Below are 18,299 nucleotides of genomic sequence, written 5' to 3'. Positions count from 1 at the left end.
CGGACGATACGAATTGGATCACCAATACTTCCAAAAAATCGGATATATAATTCGTGTCCACCCTTAATTTGTGTATCAGTTCAGTTTCAGTTAGATATTTTGAATTTTAAAGATAATTAAATTAAGAATATAAAATCTTTTAAAAGTTTTTGCATATTCGGGTCAGATTTAATTCGGATCATATTCGAATTTGGTTCGGATATCTATTCAGCTTTAGGGTTTAGCATCTCTCTTTGGATTTAAATTTCTCAAATATTTTCTTTTAAAACATATATTTTTATTTTAAATATTTATTAAATAATCTTAAAAATCAAAAAAATTAATACACAACTACAAAAATAATCATCAAAATCTAAATAAAAGTGAGTATTGTATTATTATTTGGCAAATTTAAAATTTTATCAGCTTAAAAATGTAGTGTAAAGTAAAGGCCATACTAAGTCCTAGGTTAACAGAATGACCCAAAATACAACTCACACCCCTCCTACACTTCAGAGGACCATGTCAGAGGTGGCGGCCTTCACTCACAAAAGAGCTAAAAAAAAGCCAAGATTAAAATAACGTATTGATCAGACCGACGACACGTCAGCCTTATCCACACAATTTTCAACTACGAGAATTTTGCAAGGTTAGTTCAACAATTACGAGAAGTTTAGGGTTAATTTGATAATTACGAAAACAATATAATTTAATTACCGGTAAAAGCCACCCGGAAATAAGTGGACGACGATCAATTATTAGCAAGTGTCCAAATTTACGCGGGAGCTGCCACACAATGATTGATAGCGAAAGTCAAATCTAAGTCAATGGGAAACAGACGTCGTCCCGTTAATAATGTCTCGATTAAATTAAATTAAATTATTTCCTCCCTATTGATAAACCAACGCACGCGCTTCAACCGGATCTCACCCATTCAACAACTTTCTCTTCTTCCCATCTCCAAATAATGTGATTTGACTATCCGTTTGAAATTTTAGATTCGAAATCGAAGAAGCCATGGCGAACATCGCGGGACAGCTGAAACGCGGAATCTCGAGGCAACTCTCATCTGTATCGCTCCGCCGGACGTTCAGCCGCCAGTTCACGCGCCAGGCGTCGCACGATCCTCGCCGTATCAATATGCGGTTCAGCTTCGGCAGGCAATCTTCTCTCGATCCGATTCGAAGGAGTCCGGAAGGTTCTGGCCATCCGCAGCTCGCCGTCCCCGATAACCTCGACGCCACTATGCAGCTCCTCTTCGTGGCTTGTAGAGGAGACGTTGAAGGCGTCCAGGATCTGCTAGACGAAGGGATCGACGTGAATAGTATTGATCTTGATGGTCGTACCGCGCTTCATATAGCTGCCTGTGAAGGTCATGTGGATGTTGTGAAGCTTTTGCTGACTAGGAAGGCTAATATCGATGCTCGTGATCGTTGGGGAAGCACGGTAATATGAAATTTTATCGACCTATTGCATTAGATCAAATTCTTTATGGGCGGTTATAACTGAATTTGAAATCCTAACCTGAACCCGATCCGAAACGTTTTAGAAAAATACCCGAAGGAGCCTAAGGGATAAGTATTTGGATATCAAGTATTATCTGATTCCAACTGCAACCTGAATTAGTATCTGAAGTAACCTGGATAACTTGAATACTTTTGGTCGTTTTTATATCTACTTCTTTTTTGTTTTTACTTGCGAGTTTACTTTCAGATTTTTTTTTTTGTTTGGATAGGCTTTTTTTCTGGTCCTCGAGTAACTTAGATAAATTTTCGTTAGTTTTTTTAAGTTCTGGTTGATCTCAGATATTGGGTAAAATTCTATCCGAAATGGATACGAAAGAAACTGAATCGAACTAAAATCAGAAAATATCCAAATGAGACTTATGTTCAAGAAACAGCTTGGTGAATTATTTAGGGACTAAGTGGATTATTCGAGAACTAGAGGGTGATTATGCATTAATAAATATTTTATTTATTTATTTACGAGAAAAAACTAGGATAGCATCAAATCAAGTTTTTGTTCATAAAGTAGCACTCAAGGCTCAAAGTCACAAAAATAGGTTTCATTAAAGAGGTAAATATACACTTATACCCCTTGGGTTAATTAATCCAAACCTTAGGGTTTAGAGTTAAGGGGTGGGGTTTTGGAATTAGGATTTAAAATTTTATAAAAAATAAATACTAAAATAAAAAATAAAAATTTTAAAAACAGTTTCAAAAAGTATTTTTAAATTATAAAAAGAAAATTTGAAAAAAAATAAAAAACAATTTCAAAAAAAAAATTTCAAAAAAAATTATAAAAATTTCGAATCTGAAAACATATAATCTGAAACTATAAAAAATTTCTTTTTTTCATTTTTTTTATTTTTTTATTTTTATTTTATTTATTTTTATTTGTTTATTTAATTTTAAACCAATGGTAGTAAGGATATTTTACCCTTTAATGAATGTCATTTTTGTGACTTTCTCCTTCTAGTGCCCTTTTTGAGACATAAACTTCAAAAGGTGCTATTATTGACAATTGTCCTTTATTTATTTGTATATATTTGTATTAGGTATTTAATTTTTTAGGTTTAATTATAAAATTATTTTGATGAAATTTAAAAATTAGATATACAAAAAATGAAATCAGATAAATTTGTGGACCTACACTAACATTGTTACTTGATTTAACCGATTTACACCAAATTACAGTGAGTTATATCAATTTAAACTGATTTAGAATGGTTTAACCAATTTAAGCTGATTAAAACAGATTCCAAGAAAATTGTTTTCGCTATAACCCATTTACAGCCTAGACGGATGTATAGGCGCCATCCAACCTGATTTTTAGAACATGGTTATGAGCATGACACCAATAATTCCAAAATCTGAACCTATCCAAAACCTAACGGATATCTTTATACGCAAGCCTCCTTGCGTCTCTTTTAGTAGGTGTTCTTTAGTGCTTTTGATCTAAAACTTTTGTGTTCTTGTGTGGATAGGCAGCTGCCGATGCTAAGTACTATGGTAACATGGACGTTTACAACATCTTGAAAGCCCGTGGAGCCAAAGTTCCGGTATATATATGCATGGATCAAGCTATGTTCTGTTTCATATAATCTCCAATGCGTTTCATTACACTTTTTTTTTTTTGGTTGTAGAAAACGAAAAAGACACCAATGGTTGTGGCCAATCCTCGTCATGTTCCTGATTACGAGTTAAATCCACAAGAACTTCAAGTTCGGAAAGCTGATGGTATCTCAAAGGCAAGGCCTCTTTTGCTTCACTTTCCTGTGGATCATGCTTTAATTTTCCAGCTAAAATGCTTCTAACAAAAACATTTCATCATTTTCTAGGGAATATATCAAGTGGCTAAATGGAATGGGACTAAAGTATCTGTAAAGATACTTGATAAGGATCTCTACAAGGATCATGATACCATGTACGTTTTACTCTTCTCTTTAATCGGTATCTGTCTAAGTTAGCAAACAGGTCAAGACTGATTTTGAATCTCTTCTTATATTAATCTATAAATCATTAAAATCACTTCTAATGCTAATAGTGATTGATGATATGAGCTGTAAGATATTAGAATCCCTGTTTTGTTTTTATGTATTATGTTTGCTCTGAGATTATATCATCTGAATGCTTACTCACAGAAACGCCTTCAAACACGAACTTACTTTATTCGAAAAGGTTCGTCATCCTAATGTTGTGCAATTTGTTGGAGCTGTCACTCAAAATGTCCCCATGATGATTGTGTCTGAGTATCATCCTAAAGTAACCTTCTCCTTCTTTACACAGAATTGTCCCTCCTTAAACATCTTTTGGATTCTAGGAAGTGAATTTTTTTGGCTTGGGTGTAACTTTCAGGGTGACCTTGGGAGCTATCTTCAAAAGAAAGGGCGCCTTTCTCCATCCAAAGTTCTAAGATTTGCCCTCGATATAGCCAGGCATGTACTCTTTTTTTTGCAAGATTGTATTCAAATTTTAATGTTCTGAACAAATAAATCATTTGGCTCTTTCTCAGGGGAATGAACTATCTTCACGAGTGTAAACCAGAACCAGTAATCCACTGTGATCTAAAACCCAAGTAAGATAACTAAATAAAGAAGCATCTGCATGTTATCTTGTTCAAGAACATGGTATTGGAACCTCTCAGTTATCTAATTTCCGCAACTTCTTGTAAGGTGGCAGAAATATTATGCTCGATAATGGAGGACTTTTGAAGGTGGCTGGATTTGGTTTGATAAGTTTTGAAAAGTTATCATCAGATAAATCAAAAGTCCTTAATCACGGGGCACATATAGACCTTTCAAGTAAGTTTTAGCACAGAAACTCTTAAAAACTTTGATAAAAATATATAAATTGTTTCTATTTTTGATATATTCATAAGAATGATTGAATTCATGAGCCAATTGTGTTTGCAGATTACTGTGTAGCACCTGAGGTTTACAGAGATGAAATATTTGACAGAAGTGCGGATTCGTACTCTTTTGGTGTTGTATTATATGAGGTATGTATGTACCTTATGGTTAATCTTAACGTCAATCATTGGTTAGCACTGCTCCTCTACATTTCTTGATGGCTGTATCTGATTGGTTTAGTCCACCTCACTCCTTTAGGTGCTCTCTAAAAGTACTTCATTCTGTTTCTCAATCACTCTAGTTAATAGATTTCTAGCACTGAGGATAAAAAAAAAAATCTCACTGAACTAATATTTTGATTGAGTTAATCTTGAAAACTTTTCAGATGATTGAAGGAGTACAACCTTTCCATCCTAAGCCCCCAGAAGAGGCAGTGAAGCTAATGTGTTTGGAAGGAAGAAGACCTTCGTTTAAGGCCAAGACCAAAAGTTGTCCCGAAGAGATGAGAGAGTAAGTGTAATCATCTCTTTTATAGACTTTTTTGTTTTTGCAATTGGTGTAGAGTAACATCATTTTGCTTGGTCCTTGATGATCCCTAACCAATCCTCTTCCAATTTCTATATATAAAACAGGTTGATTGAGGAGTGCTGGGATGTGAAAGCTGTTGTTAGGCCGACATTTTCTGAGATTATAGTTCGACTGGACAGGATCTTTGTACAATGCTCAAAACAAGGATGGTGGAAAGATACATTCAAGTTTCCTTGGTAAAATTCTTTCTCTTAACAACGACTCTTTATCAATTATGTTTTGTATCTCTGTTATCACCTTAGCCAAGCTCTCACCTCACATATGCCATAAGGTCGTTTTCTTAACCAAATGTATATTTTTTTCTCAGGAAATAGCACAGAGGACCAGGAGAGGTTTAAGCTCAGAAACAGGAGGAACTCAGCAATAAAATCGGTACGGAGAATACAGAAAACAAAAACGGCAGGTCTCTCCTCCCATTTGTCAATGTCTTATCGTGTAACAATGTATAAAGTACTTCAGCGAGCTATATAGACTTATCCCATGCACAGAACTGAGCACTTTGGGATACAATGTATCATATTGATATAATAACTAGCAAGAAAGCTCTTTATTCTTGTTGCCTCAAAAAGATATCATAACAAGCTAACAAATGCATCTTTTATTCTAAAGAAAAATATTTGAATAAAGGTAAAAAATTATCACAAACTCTACGGTCATGGCAGCAAAAAAAAAAACATAGAACAGATAAAACAAGATGGATCGTACCTCATACCGTTCTCACTTCAGCTTTCGTCTTTTGGTAGCAGGTTTCGATTTTGTTTTTGATTTGCTGCTCTCACTAAGTGCTACATCAGCAAGACCATTCTCCAAAGCTTTCACTAGATTTTCGAAGTAAGTTTTGGTTGCTTCAGTCAAACCAGTTAGCTTCCTCCGGAAGTCACCAAAATTTTTGGATGAATCTTGAGTTTCGAAGACAAAATGTTTCAACTCCTCTTCTGCACAGTGATGTAGCCTCTCCAAACCAGCTTCAGCTTCCCCTTGCAAATACTCGAAAAACTCTTTCTTGGTTTGTTCCTCCTCAGGAAGGTAGTATCCATATGCATATGTCCATTTCAAAACCCTTCTACATTCAATGATCTGTAATAATAATACGAGACATCGAATCGCTTTGAAGACAAAAAAAATTGTAACAAAGGCTCACTTATAGTCTTATTACTAACTCTAAACCTTAGTAGAATGGATGCAAGTTTACACTAACCTGACGCCATGCCTCTACTGTGAACTGGAGCTGAGATTCTGTTGTGCCTTGTCTGATACTAAGCCACTTAAGCTGCACCGACTGCAATTTCTTCAAATCTGCCATAGCTATTAGCCTCGAAGATTGGTTGCTTGCCCATCTTTCATAATAATGCATGTATCTATCGATTGCCCTTTTCGCCCTTTTTCTCTTAACATCAGTCTCATTACCACCCTTAAACTTGTGGCAATTCCTGTGACCTTTCATTGGACCAAGACAATTCCAACAAAAACTGTGTTTACAAATCGAGCATCCCATATGGTTACATCCCATGCTCTTCTCGATCTGACGTTTGCAATTAGGACAAGGCTTTGTATTCGCAAGTATCCAGTTCGTGTTCTCGGATTCATCAGTGTTCTTACTTATCCATTTTGACACTGTGTCGCAATCCACAGGACGGTGAGCGTCTTCACCGCAGTTCCAGCAGAATTCATAAGAACACAAACAAGAAACATCGTAGTGTTCACTTCTACTTCCACTTGCAAAATCAATCGCGTATTCGCATCCAGGTGATGGACACCATTTAATCTTATTTCCGCTAGCTTCTACATAAGATCTAACAAAGTATCTATAGTACTTCTCCTTAAGTTCCTTATCGGTTATTACCTTATCGACCATATATTGACATGCTGTCACGGCAGAACAAGAAGGTTCAGGACACTTAACTGTCAAACATCCCGGACCGTCATTGATTGTCGTAGTGATGTAACCAGTCCAACAAACATTGCAATAAGGATGACCACAAGAAAGTGTTGTCACTTCCTTCTGAGTATATGAATCAAAGCAAATTCCACATTCAATATTCACTTCTCTGTCGTTAAGATCAACTACAGGCTCCTTCAACATACCAACGAGTTCACGGACTTTCTTTTCGTCCGTAAACCATTCATCTTCGACTTTACTAACATTCCACTGGTAGTGAAGAAGCAGAACGATTGCTTCGACTTGGCTTATCGAGAGAACCGTGGAAACTTGTTCAATATCGGTCCTTTGATGCTTGCGAACGTCTTCTTCCTTGAGAACCAAGTAACTTATCTGAGATCGTTTGTATGTTGAAGCGTTGTCCACGTCTTGATCGGTGAATTCATAATCGGAACCTACCTGGTTGTCACTCAATAAACTCTCCTCACCTGAATCAGTATCGACCATGCCATCATCATCGGAATAATCCATGATCGACGTATAGAAAAACCCTAAAACGATTTATGCTTTGGAGATTTATACGAAGTTTGGTTTTTCACTCAACGAAGCTCTAGGCTAACAAATTATCTCTTATAGTCATTATCTACGACATTAGGGGTTTTACTCCAGGTTGTTTAAATATTTAACCAATGAGTTCTACACACGTGTGACCCACATATAAGAGCTTTAAGCAGCGTGAAGAAGGGGGAGCCAGAACCAATAGCCGTTGGCCACATCTTTTTCCCCTCTCGCATAACTGAAACGTATACAGAAGGTATCATAAAAATCAACATTAAGAAATAGTAGTACGTTTCAATTTTTCATGCATTCAATCTTTTTCATGTAATTAGAGTAACTTAATTCAACAGCTAATTTTTTGGCCAAGAATGCTACTTTTTCAATAGAGAAATCTACTTTATTGGTCTTTCTATTCCAATCTTATAATTACATAGACCATCTTATGTTTATGTTTGAATAATAGAATGAGTTTTTAATGTAAAAAAAAAAAACCATAAAAGCAAAAAGTACTGAACTACAAAGAGTAAGATCAAGAAAATTTATGATATTCAAAATTTGGTTCAAACTAATGGAGTCTCTTATTGGAATTCTTTTCCAGCTTGCCAGATTTTTTTGTAATATAATTTTGGACTTGGATTCCCTCTTCTGCTTTGACGTATCTCTGTTTCCATTTAACGATTTTTTCGTGTTTCTATTTTGTACGGGGTAGGCTTTACAAAAATCTTATAAAGCCAACAATGCCAGAATCTAAATGCGGCCTTTTTACATCTAATGTGTATACTGCCCATGACATGACATGACATGACATGAATAAGTGGTAAAACGATATTCATGGTGTTGGCAATAGGTCATATGTCCATATTAGCTGATGGTAAATCTAACGAGGGTAAAAGCCTCTCTACTCAGATCCATTTTTCTAAGCAACGTTCAGTATCTTGACGTTTATATCAACTTCAAATATCTATAGTATTTCTCCCAGCTTCTTTCTTACTTATAACCTTATCAATCATATCTTTACGTGGCTGAACAAGAAGGCTAAGGATATTTAACCATCAAACATCTTAGAACCATTGTTTGATAGGCCTACTGGCGTAACAATATTGCAATAAAGATGACCAAATTAAAAGTGGTGTCATATAGTACCTAGTAATAGAGTAAAGTATTACTCCTTTGGCTTTCTTTGATCCAAGATAATCGATCATTCCAATATTGGTTTCTCTTTCGGCCATATCGTAGGAATTTGAATAGCTGCTCATCCACATCTCAACCGTCATTTTATGCAGAATTGTCTAGAGGGAGGACCAAATTTCCCAAGAATTGTTCAAGAAGTTATTGAGATCGATCATAAACTAAAACAAAAAGAAAGATTGAAAGATGATGATAGATAACTCTCATTGAGCTCAATGAAGAGAAAAGTTTAATAACTACTTCGTTAATAATCCAGGTTGCTGTCTGTCTAAAGGGAGAGATTCTTGAAGGACAAGTGCCCAAGAATATGAAGAATTCAATGAGGAATTGGATACATTCTTTCATTTTTTTTGGCCACGTCAACCGAATAAGCGGTTGTAATTGGAAAACATGACATGCTTTTGACAATTTGCGAATATTGTTTCTAGATTATACCCACCTGGCTTTGGCATTATGTAATAATAGCTTCAACCTTATGTATTAGCATAGACACGGCAATTCTTTTTCTAGTTAGCGAAGTTTCATTGTAGAATAAAATAAAGAAAAGAAAAACTTAATTAACTTCTTGTTTTAATCCCAAAATTTCTCAAGTCTCCAATCATTTTCAAATGGTACATACTGCAAACAACTCAGAAGCAACTACAAACCAAAAACACACAAATTGTATTATAAACTTCTTAGTTTTCTAAAGCTCAAACAACAAACCATTTTATTTTAAATTTTTCAAAACACATTATTAAGCTGAGCATCACATATTGATACGATCATGTTACTTAGCAATTTTAGCCACAAACTCATCAATATTCTTATCAGAGTTTCCCCCTTCAGACAAAGCTTCTTTTGCATACTCCATCAATCTCAAAGCATTCTTTCTAATCTCTTTCCCTTTCTCCGACATCTCCTCCATAACTTCTCCAACACATCTCACAATCTCTTCTTTCGTCACAAACCCATCTTTATCTGCCTTTACCCTAACCCCAACCTTCCACACATCCTCTATAAACTTAGCATTAGTCGGCTGGTCGCTATAAGCCGGCATTCCAATCAAAGCCACTCCTAAGCTCAATGCCTCCAAAGTTGAATTCCATCCGCAATGCGTCATGAAACAACCAATCGATTTGTGTGCAAGAACCTGTAATTGTGGACTCCACTTCACTATCAGTCCTTTCTCACCAAGTTCCTCTATGTAATTGCTTGGTAGCTTCTTCGTCTCTGTTTCTCTAACCACCCATAAGAAATTATGGCCGGTTTGTTTTAGACCAGCTGCGACTTCAATCATTTGAGCGACCTTTAAAACAGCAATGCTTCCGAAAGAGACGTAGATCACTGAACCATGCGGCTTTGAGTCAAGCCAGTCAAGGCATTCGTTTTGAGCACTAAAGAGGCTGAGTCCATAGTCTTTGTCGCCTGCTAGTCGTTTGTCTAAGTACATTGATGGAATCATTGGTCCTATGTTCTTGACCGGCCATTGTTTCTTCATCCATTCTAGCACCTAAGAAAAGCAAATGGTATCATATCAATAAAGAAACGTTAGTATAGCTTGACTTAATATACACTACGTAGATATCAATTTCATAATCAACCAAATCAGTCCATGCATATAGTATATAGCTCCTTTTTATATAACTTTTACTAGAACCCGGTTTGGTGAAGACTGTTGTCTCTACTAGGGCTCACGTCAACATTATCATTAAATTTTTTTTTTTTATACATGAACCTATACAACCACAGAGGAGGGACATAACATTCGCAAAGTACCAAAATTACAAATCTTCACTTAACTATCATTTAATTTTCACATGGTTCACATCAAGTAGTAACTATTACTTTTATTTTGCAAATAATTAATACTCCATCCGTTTCAATATAGATAATATTTTAGAAAAATTAATTTGTTTCAATTTACATGAAGTTTTTGAGATTTTAAGATTATTTTTAATTTTATTGGAAACTTTTCGACCAATTAGATTTTACTATCTTTTTTATAATTTGTTAACTGATTTTAAAATAACCTTTTTTTAAATGTAATTTTTTTAATCTTTGTGTATTACTACAAAACAAGTATTATGAAACAGAGGAGAGAGTAATATATATGAAAATGAACAACGAAAACTTTTTTTGTTTGTCAAACAAACAAAGATAAAAGAATAATTACCTCAACTTCGAGTTCGTCGAAAGAGTTAACCAAGAAGAAGTCAATGTGGTCAACATTCTCGAACTGGCTACAAAGCAGCTCAAACAATGGTCGGCAAAGATTATTGTCGTACAGAAACACAGGCAAGTCACTACCCTTCAACGGAGGCATCGCAGGCAAGACGACGTCGTCTTGAAACTCCTTAAACGCTCCACGCAAGGAATGAACATAAATCGCGTTCACGGTGGAGCACTGAGTGAAAAACGAAGCCGCGGCGACGCCGGGATGTTCCCGGCAAACGTTGAGAACCCAAGGCGTACAAGAGTCGTATACGACGGCGTTTGGTTTGGGTTCCATCGAGGAGATGAGTTGAGAGAGGCTCCTAGAGACGTTTTCTTGGAACTTTTCAAAGTACTCGGGAGAGGAGTCGGTAGATGGATGGCCTTCCTCGAAGCCGTCGTCGAGGGGGACGAAAGAGAGTGGAAGAGCGGTGGCTCCCCCGGCGATGGCACGGCGGATGATGTTGTTGTGAGTGGAGGAAGTGGTGAGGAATGTGACGGTGACGTTTTTGGAGATTAGACGTTTTGAGAATTGGAGAAGAGGGTTTATGTGTCCTTGGATAGGAAACGAGAAGACTAACACTTTTGCTTCATCTCCCATTCTTTTCTCTTTTCTTTTCTAATCTCTAAATTTTTGATGTTGTTGGTGATAACACTCTCTTCGAGATGTGGTGAGGAAGGATAAGAAGAACTTATATAGGATAGGGATATATATATGCAACATTTTGTGTTGCTCTTTGTTCCTTTACTGATACACGTAAGTTAAAAGGTTGGTGGATTAGTGATTTGGTTATATATAAGATTGTGTCTTAACTCTTACGTGTACGTATAAGACATTAGCATATCGACCTAATACTTTTACAAATGATGTGCCATAATGTTTGAGGATTTGGTTCAGTGGTACAGAATATTTGAAACTAGCCCACAATGGAAGAGTTATCTTTAAATCTATTTTATGTTATTGTATGAATTTCTTGATTATATCTTTCTTTTGTCAATATTTATTACTCTATTGCATGTATTTTTATGGTTTATCTTATCATTTATGCATTAGTTTTATTTTTTGATTCACTGGAAAGTAAAACTTTCTTTCTTATGTAGATTTTTCTTTTGTAGTTTCTATCATTGGCTTCATTTTATTTTGTTAAGATTTGATTGTTTCCTTTATTTTCTTTTAGTTTGGTCAAATGATTATTTTCATTCTATTTTAGTTTTGAAAATATTTACTTTTCATCCTATTTAACATTTACAAAAAAATCTTAAGATCATTTTATTTTGGTTAGTTATCGCACATGACTCAAGTTCTAATGCATATATCATATAGTCGAAACATTTGAGTTAGATAGTTAACTATGGTATTTTCCAAGGAAACATTCAGTTAAAAAATAAAAAGAACAGTAAACGTTAAAAATCGCCATTAATCTTCCAAAGTATGTAATTTCGAAAAGCAAATGTTTTGTTTATGATCAAGTATATCTTCTTCTGGAGAATATCAATACCCTCTTTGTTGCTGAAATATAAAATGAAATCACTGGATTTTTGATAAGTAGAATATATATGTTAGTAACTTGAAGACATTCTAAAAGCATTGTAGAATTTGTAGGTTTTATATAGGACATGTTCCAGGACTTGTGATGATTGCAAGGTGCATCTCACGTCTTGGCAGAAATCTGATACTTAGCAATATTCAAAGTGGGATCTGAGATTTTAAGAACCATAAACATTTAGTAAAAACTTTAATATATTTATACAAAAATCATTTGAGAGCATATATGTATGTATAACTTCTAAATATTTTGGTCTTGAACGGCCTCATTGCCCAGGGTTAGGTTCTACCGTGTTTATTATACAGCGGAGTGAATTTCCAATGATATATTACAGGAGGTGAACTATCTAGAAGTTCTTCATGGATCTTGATATCCACATGTCATAATGTCGACGATATCTAATTAACAAAATCCACCAAACATTATGTACTTAAATATATCTACTTGTAAACATGTGCAATCAACTGAGAAACATGACATTTTATTTACATTTATAAAATAATTTTCAATGATTTTGAAATAAAATGATCTATCTATTCTTTTTTTGTTAGCCAAAGAAAAAAGATCTATCTGTTCATGTATAATATTTTACATACAAATGTTTATGAATTTTACTTAACAGTCATTTTACATTTCAACAGTTTTGACGAGATAAGAAAAGAAATCCGACACAATAGTAGTGGCTCACAATAACGGTATCTTTCTCAAACAAGTAAGAAAAACAAAAGATAATCATTTGGATGTAAGCTGGGCTTTTGATGATATATCAATGTCGTGTACGTCTTTTATATACGTCTTTTAGTTCTGCTCTATCAATACAGTGACTCTGACACCAATCACTTCACTGCCCATGATATATGTCCATCCAAATTGTTATGCAATTCAATAAGGAATTGATTTAATGATTTACCCCGCCCACGTACGCTTATGGATACAAGGAACACTGTAATAAAACGAATCAGTTTTATCTTTTAGAGATAAAGAAATAAAAAAGAATAATAATAAGAGAGCTTTTTTTTGTCAACAATAATAGTAAGAGAGCTTATAATTTCGTTTCCGAGCTAATTACTCTATGATATTACCAATACTTGTGTAATGAAAATGATCACCAGATCTATCTCCTTCACCAACTTAATTGTATGTTTAGTTTGCAACAAATTTGACATATTTATTTTGAGAATGTGAGAAATCATGAGTTTTTTTATCTAAACAAATCTGTTAATCAATAAATCTCTTATCATCGTATTTGCTTTGCTAGCTACTGAGCCTGCTGTTAATCATTCCTGGTGTATGATTCCTAATACTGTACATTGTTCGAACTTATAACTCTAGTTGGCTTATATATCGCATGGAAGATTTTTGGATTTTGGATCGCTTTACCTATATGAATTTTACTAGATTATGTGAAAAGAATTTACTGTACGTGTGGAGGGTAACAATGTGAGAGGTGACATGACGAGTTCATATTCTTGTCATGTTCTCCCCGTAGAGGTACCATCAAATTACAGCGGTTGATGTCATTGCTTATGTAAGCAAGAAACCTATAGCTCTTGCCATGCTGGTACAATTTCTGCATTCACATTGGTATTTTCCTACATAAAGAATGCTGAATCCAGTGGAAAGATGGTGAGCATTATGAGGGTTGGATCTAAAACTTTGGAGGCTATAAATATTTTTAAAAGCATTTGTATAATTTTTTATTAATTAAAGAGTCTATATTTATGTAAAAAGCCCCCAAAAGGTTTTGGAGGTTAAGGTCAATGTTTCATAGGATTATAACGAAATCCAGCCTTGAGCATTATTCACTTATGGCCTGGCCTGGTTGTTTGTTTCAAAATAAGTTATGGTGTAATTGTTCTGACTTGTTTGTCTTTAGCTTTTGCATTGATCCTGCAGTGTTCTGATTCTTCTCGAGTTAATTAAGTGACGTTGGTTTGCTTTTCCACATGTTCTATATAGTGAAATCATTGTTCATTTAGTGCAGTTTAATGAAACATTCAGATGAATCATCAAACCGTGTTTTCCAAATCTCAACTCCAATTTTTATCAAAAGACGGATAAGGTTTTACAGAATATCTGAATAAATGATGAAATATCCATTTTTATAATGAATGCGAGTTTTCACATAACATCTAGTTCATTCCAAAATAATAAATAATAAAATACATTTTTAATTAAAATGATACTCTTTAAACTGAATATTATAAATTTAGATTTTTTCGTCAAAAACACATTTTCCAATGAAAATAAATAAATACTCCTTCTGTTCTTTAATATTACATATTATAGAGAAAAAAATTGTTTTAAAAAGATCTATTTTTTTCATTTTCAAGACATGTTTTATTAACTAATTATAAATTTCAAAAAACTTAATTGCACTTAATGAATTTTTGTTGGCTTAAAATTATGGAACAAAGATAAACACAAAAAATTATACAAATTTAATGTGTTTTATTAAAATGTGTGAAAAAATTAGAATATGTAACATTAAAAAACAAAGGGAGTAAATTTTATCACACAAAATGCAGAACTACATTTTCCGAACCAAACTCACAAAGCATATTTCTCGTAAAAACCAAAAAAAAAAACATATTTTCTGCCAAATAGAGTTAAACTAAATATATGTTATAAATGTTAAAAATTGGAGCCAAATAGAGTTAAACTAAATATATGTTATAAATGTTAAAAATTGGAGCCAAATAGAGTTAAACTAAATATATGTTTATTTTAATCATTTTATTAACAAATGCATATGGATGCTCACAACAAAAAAACTACAAATGAACAACATTCATATGAGAATGTGGATAAAACATCTAAATCGAGCATTTGGATGCATCTAAGATATATGTACGAACGAACAACACCTTAATATTGTTATCAGTCCTGATTGTTATAATTGGTCTTGGAGCAGGAGTACTTCCCATGTTCCTCCATGGATGCTACCATTTTTCGATATCGAGGTAATGACATTTGAAAGGAGTAATCTAGTGAGAGTATTTCAGTTGCCAAGTATGTAATGGAACCTCATTGAACAGGCGGTAGAGTTTGACCCGGTAAAGCTTGACGTTGGTAAGGACCTGGACTACTTCATCTGGACTACTTTAGTTTCACACAAGATGATCGCTTGAAGGTGAATTCGTTTACTTTAAAACAAAGGTACTAATCTTTGTCATGTTAATATATACCGTTGCGTTACCCAGCGTTTTCACATTTCTTATAATAGGTGCATATTGCTGATGGGATCAAATACATTAGAGATATAACAAACTCTTAGTCTTGTTCCGAGAAAACACAGTCGACTTGTTCCAATGGCAACTCCACAGTTTATAATACACAAGGAGGATGTCCTGATATTCTGATTATTGATGTAAACTCAGCAGATGTACGGTAAATACAAAGACCAAATAATATTACATTTTTATGACTTACCCCACAAGAAAAGTAGATGGACGGGTCGTCGACTCCGCCTGTGAGACTAGGGTTTTGGGTTAAATTAGTAATATGTGCATTTAAATTATGTTCATTCTTGCAGGGGATTAACCTGCTCTGTATTAGACCATACAAGACAAGCCCATGACATAGACAAGCCCGTTCACCCATATGTTTAGGGTTTCTTGCATGTTTTCTTATGGGTTTGGGCTGACTCACATACACCCCGCATCTGAGGTCACAGTCCGTGAAAGATATGGTAGTTATCAAGAATGAAAAAGGTAAAACAAATTGTGATTCAGTAATCAGTAATAATCCTTGTTAAATCTCCGCATATTTTCACTCATCTGATTTGAAACTAACCGGTGAATCTACTGTTTACACGAGAAGTGCGATTTGAGGCTTGAGAGTTTATAGTTGATATCTTTTGTTTGCGTGTGTTTTCAAGGTTTGATCACTTTAATTCTCCTATAGTCGAATAACGCGCCCACGCGCCCCTCTTCGTGCGACCTAGAAAGCGAAACCTAAAACCTTAATTCGATCTCGTCTCTCGACGGCTCAGCCGTTGACGCCTCCTCCTTCCGGTGAATCACCAAGCTATTACCGGCGGGGAACTCTCTCGATCAACTCCTCTCACATCTCCGGCGATCTCTCATCATGGAGCCTCTTGAGACTCTACGTTCCGGAATCGAAGGTGTTAATGGTGAAGAGGATCAAGTGGAGGTTCAGACCAACATCATCTCTGACTCAGGAACTAGGATCTCTTGCAAGGAGAAGATTAACACCCTGAACTCCGACAAGCTTCAAGTCCCTTTGACGGTCACGCCTGACTCTTCTTTACCAACTTCTTGTGCTTTTGGAGAAGCATCAACGGAGGTGGGCCACACGATTTCAAAAGCTACTTCTTCTGTGCTCGCGGGTCCTGCTTTGCCTCAGCCTCAGCTCCAAGGAGCTTGGACTAAACCGCTGTTAATAACTGGAGCTACAGAAAGTTCAACTTTGTTTTCTGATAGCCCTGCAGCGGAAAACTCTGAATGGCCGGCTCTTTCAACCAGGGATATAGGTAGGAAGAAGAATCAGTCTTCCGTAGACAGAACAAAGGCTGTGCAACAAACGAAACGAGTTGATTCTTCCTCGACTCAAAGAGTAAAGCTTCCTACTGATAAGACCCGGTTTCCTTGGGCTGCTCGAATGAACCCACAAACAAGGAATCTCCATCGCGTGACAGTACCCGAATATATGGAGGATGGCACTCCTAAGGTAACTATTCCGGATCATGTACTACTCCATGGTTTACAAAACCATAGGGAATATGTGATAGGACAGTTTTACCGCTGTCTGGTACCATCTGGTGGGTTAGTGTATGCTGTTCTGAATAGGATTTGGGGTAGAAAATGTGAGATTTTCGTCAGGAAGATTAGTGAATTCTCTTATATCTTCCACATCCCAGATGAATCTACTAGAAAATTTGTTCTCCAGCGTAGCTTATGGCATGTGGATGATTGCCTCATGTTTGTTGCTCCTTGGACTTCTTCGGAAACTTTAACCCTTCCTGAAATTTCATCAATTCCGATTTGGGTCACGCTCAAAAACATCCCCAGCACTCTATATTCCATCCTAGGAATCGAATGGATTGCTTCAGGAGTAGGAGAACCAATGTTATCTTACAAACCGTGGTTAGATCCAACTATGATAGGAGAAGCTAAGATTATGGTGGAAGTTGAGTTAGATAAACCTTTCCCACAGAAAGTTGCTGCTTGGGATAAGCAAGGGAACTTTTCTTTGGTTGATGTGGAATACTCTTGGCTTCCTACATCCTGTGAGATATGTGGTCAGATTGGTCATAAATCAAGGAGATGTTTGTCTATTTCTGGTCTTAAGGCAGCTACACCAGCTACTAAGAGAAAGGATTCAGTAGTCGCCCATGTCTTTGCATCTGCTGATGCTTCACCACCCGAAATGAATATTCAGAAGGTCATTGAGGTCTCTTCAACATCACAGGAAGCTGCTGTGGCTAAAAGAGATGCAACACTTTCAGATATTCCAATCCCTTCTCAAATTAAAGAAGCTATGTCAATGGCAACGGTACAAGCATCTAACTCTCAGCAATATATTTCGCATGCTCCTGTTTCAGATAAGCCAGCTACACCAAAAGAAGATACATCTTGCATTTGTGATGAGGTGATCGACAAGATTAATTCTACTGATGTGGATGATCTAGTTTCTTTAGCTACTGTTTCAGTGCTAGAGAACTTGTACGAGTCACCAACAGTTATTTGTGTCAATGAAACAATTGAGTCTTCCCCTACGGAGTCTGCCCCAACAAAGCAACATATAGAGTCTTCCATCACTCAAACCTCAACCGAGGTTAGCAAGGAAAGTATCAGAATGCAGGAGATTGATTTGGGCTCAAATCAGTTTGCCTCTTTAACTTCCTTAGAAGGAGAAGAAGAATATCAATTGGATTTGGATGAAAGTTCTGGTCCAATAGACATTTTGACACCTTTGGGGAAAAGACTCCTTCGTGAAAGACCTGTTAAACCCTCGGCAAAAGGTATGGAATGGCAATTGCAATCCTCGTCTC

General features: G+C 35.6%; 3 protein-coding genes across 3 annotated transcripts; 1 reads left to right on the top strand and 2 right to left on the bottom strand.

Moving 5' to 3' along the window:
- Positions 1-996: 996 nt before the first annotated feature.
- Positions 997-5,095, top strand: LOC106437717 (serine/threonine-protein kinase HT1-like; the record flags this gene model as incomplete). The annotated part of the gene is given in 11 exon segments (NM_001315871.1): positions 997-1,425; positions 2,966-3,040; positions 3,125-3,229; positions 3,320-3,405; positions 3,623-3,743; positions 3,837-3,916; positions 3,994-4,056; positions 4,161-4,282; positions 4,394-4,479; positions 4,716-4,840; positions 4,963-5,095. Coding segments are annotated over 11 exon segments (1,425 nt in total), but the record flags the coding sequence as incomplete, so codon positions are not given.
- A 344-nt stretch (positions 5,096-5,439) lies between these two features.
- On the bottom strand, positions 5,440-8,963 carry LOC106437716 (probable E3 ubiquitin-protein ligase ARI11). Its single transcript, XM_013878659.3, has 3 exons — positions 8,499-8,963; positions 6,117-7,593; positions 5,440-5,995 (listed from the first exon to the last, which is right to left on the bottom strand). Exons 2-3 carry the CDS (start codon positions 7,326-7,328, stop codon positions 5,636-5,638), a joined length of 1,572 nt encoding a protein of 523 aa, XP_013734113.1. The 5' UTR covers positions 7,329-7,593; positions 8,499-8,963; the 3' UTR covers positions 5,440-5,635.
- A 220-nt stretch (positions 8,964-9,183) lies between these two features.
- On the bottom strand, positions 9,184-11,463 carry LOC106437718 (UDP-glycosyltransferase 74D1-like). The gene is made up of 2 exons (XM_013878663.3): positions 10,699-11,463; positions 9,184-10,035 (listed from the first exon to the last, which is right to left on the bottom strand). Exons 1-2 carry the CDS (start codon positions 11,335-11,337, stop codon positions 9,313-9,315), a joined length of 1,362 nt encoding a protein of 453 aa, XP_013734117.2. The 5' UTR covers positions 11,338-11,463; the 3' UTR covers positions 9,184-9,312.
- Between the last annotated feature and the right edge of the window lie 6,836 nt (positions 11,464-18,299).

This window comes from Brassica napus, chromosome A3 (genome assembly GCF_020379485.1).
Source record: "Brassica napus cultivar Da-Ae chromosome A3, Da-Ae, whole genome shotgun sequence".
In the NCBI taxonomy this organism is placed as follows: domain Eukaryota; kingdom Viridiplantae; phylum Streptophyta; class Magnoliopsida; order Brassicales; family Brassicaceae; genus Brassica; species Brassica napus.
Note: the sequence above shows the minus strand (reverse complement) of the source record. Positions and strands in the feature narration are given on the sequence as shown.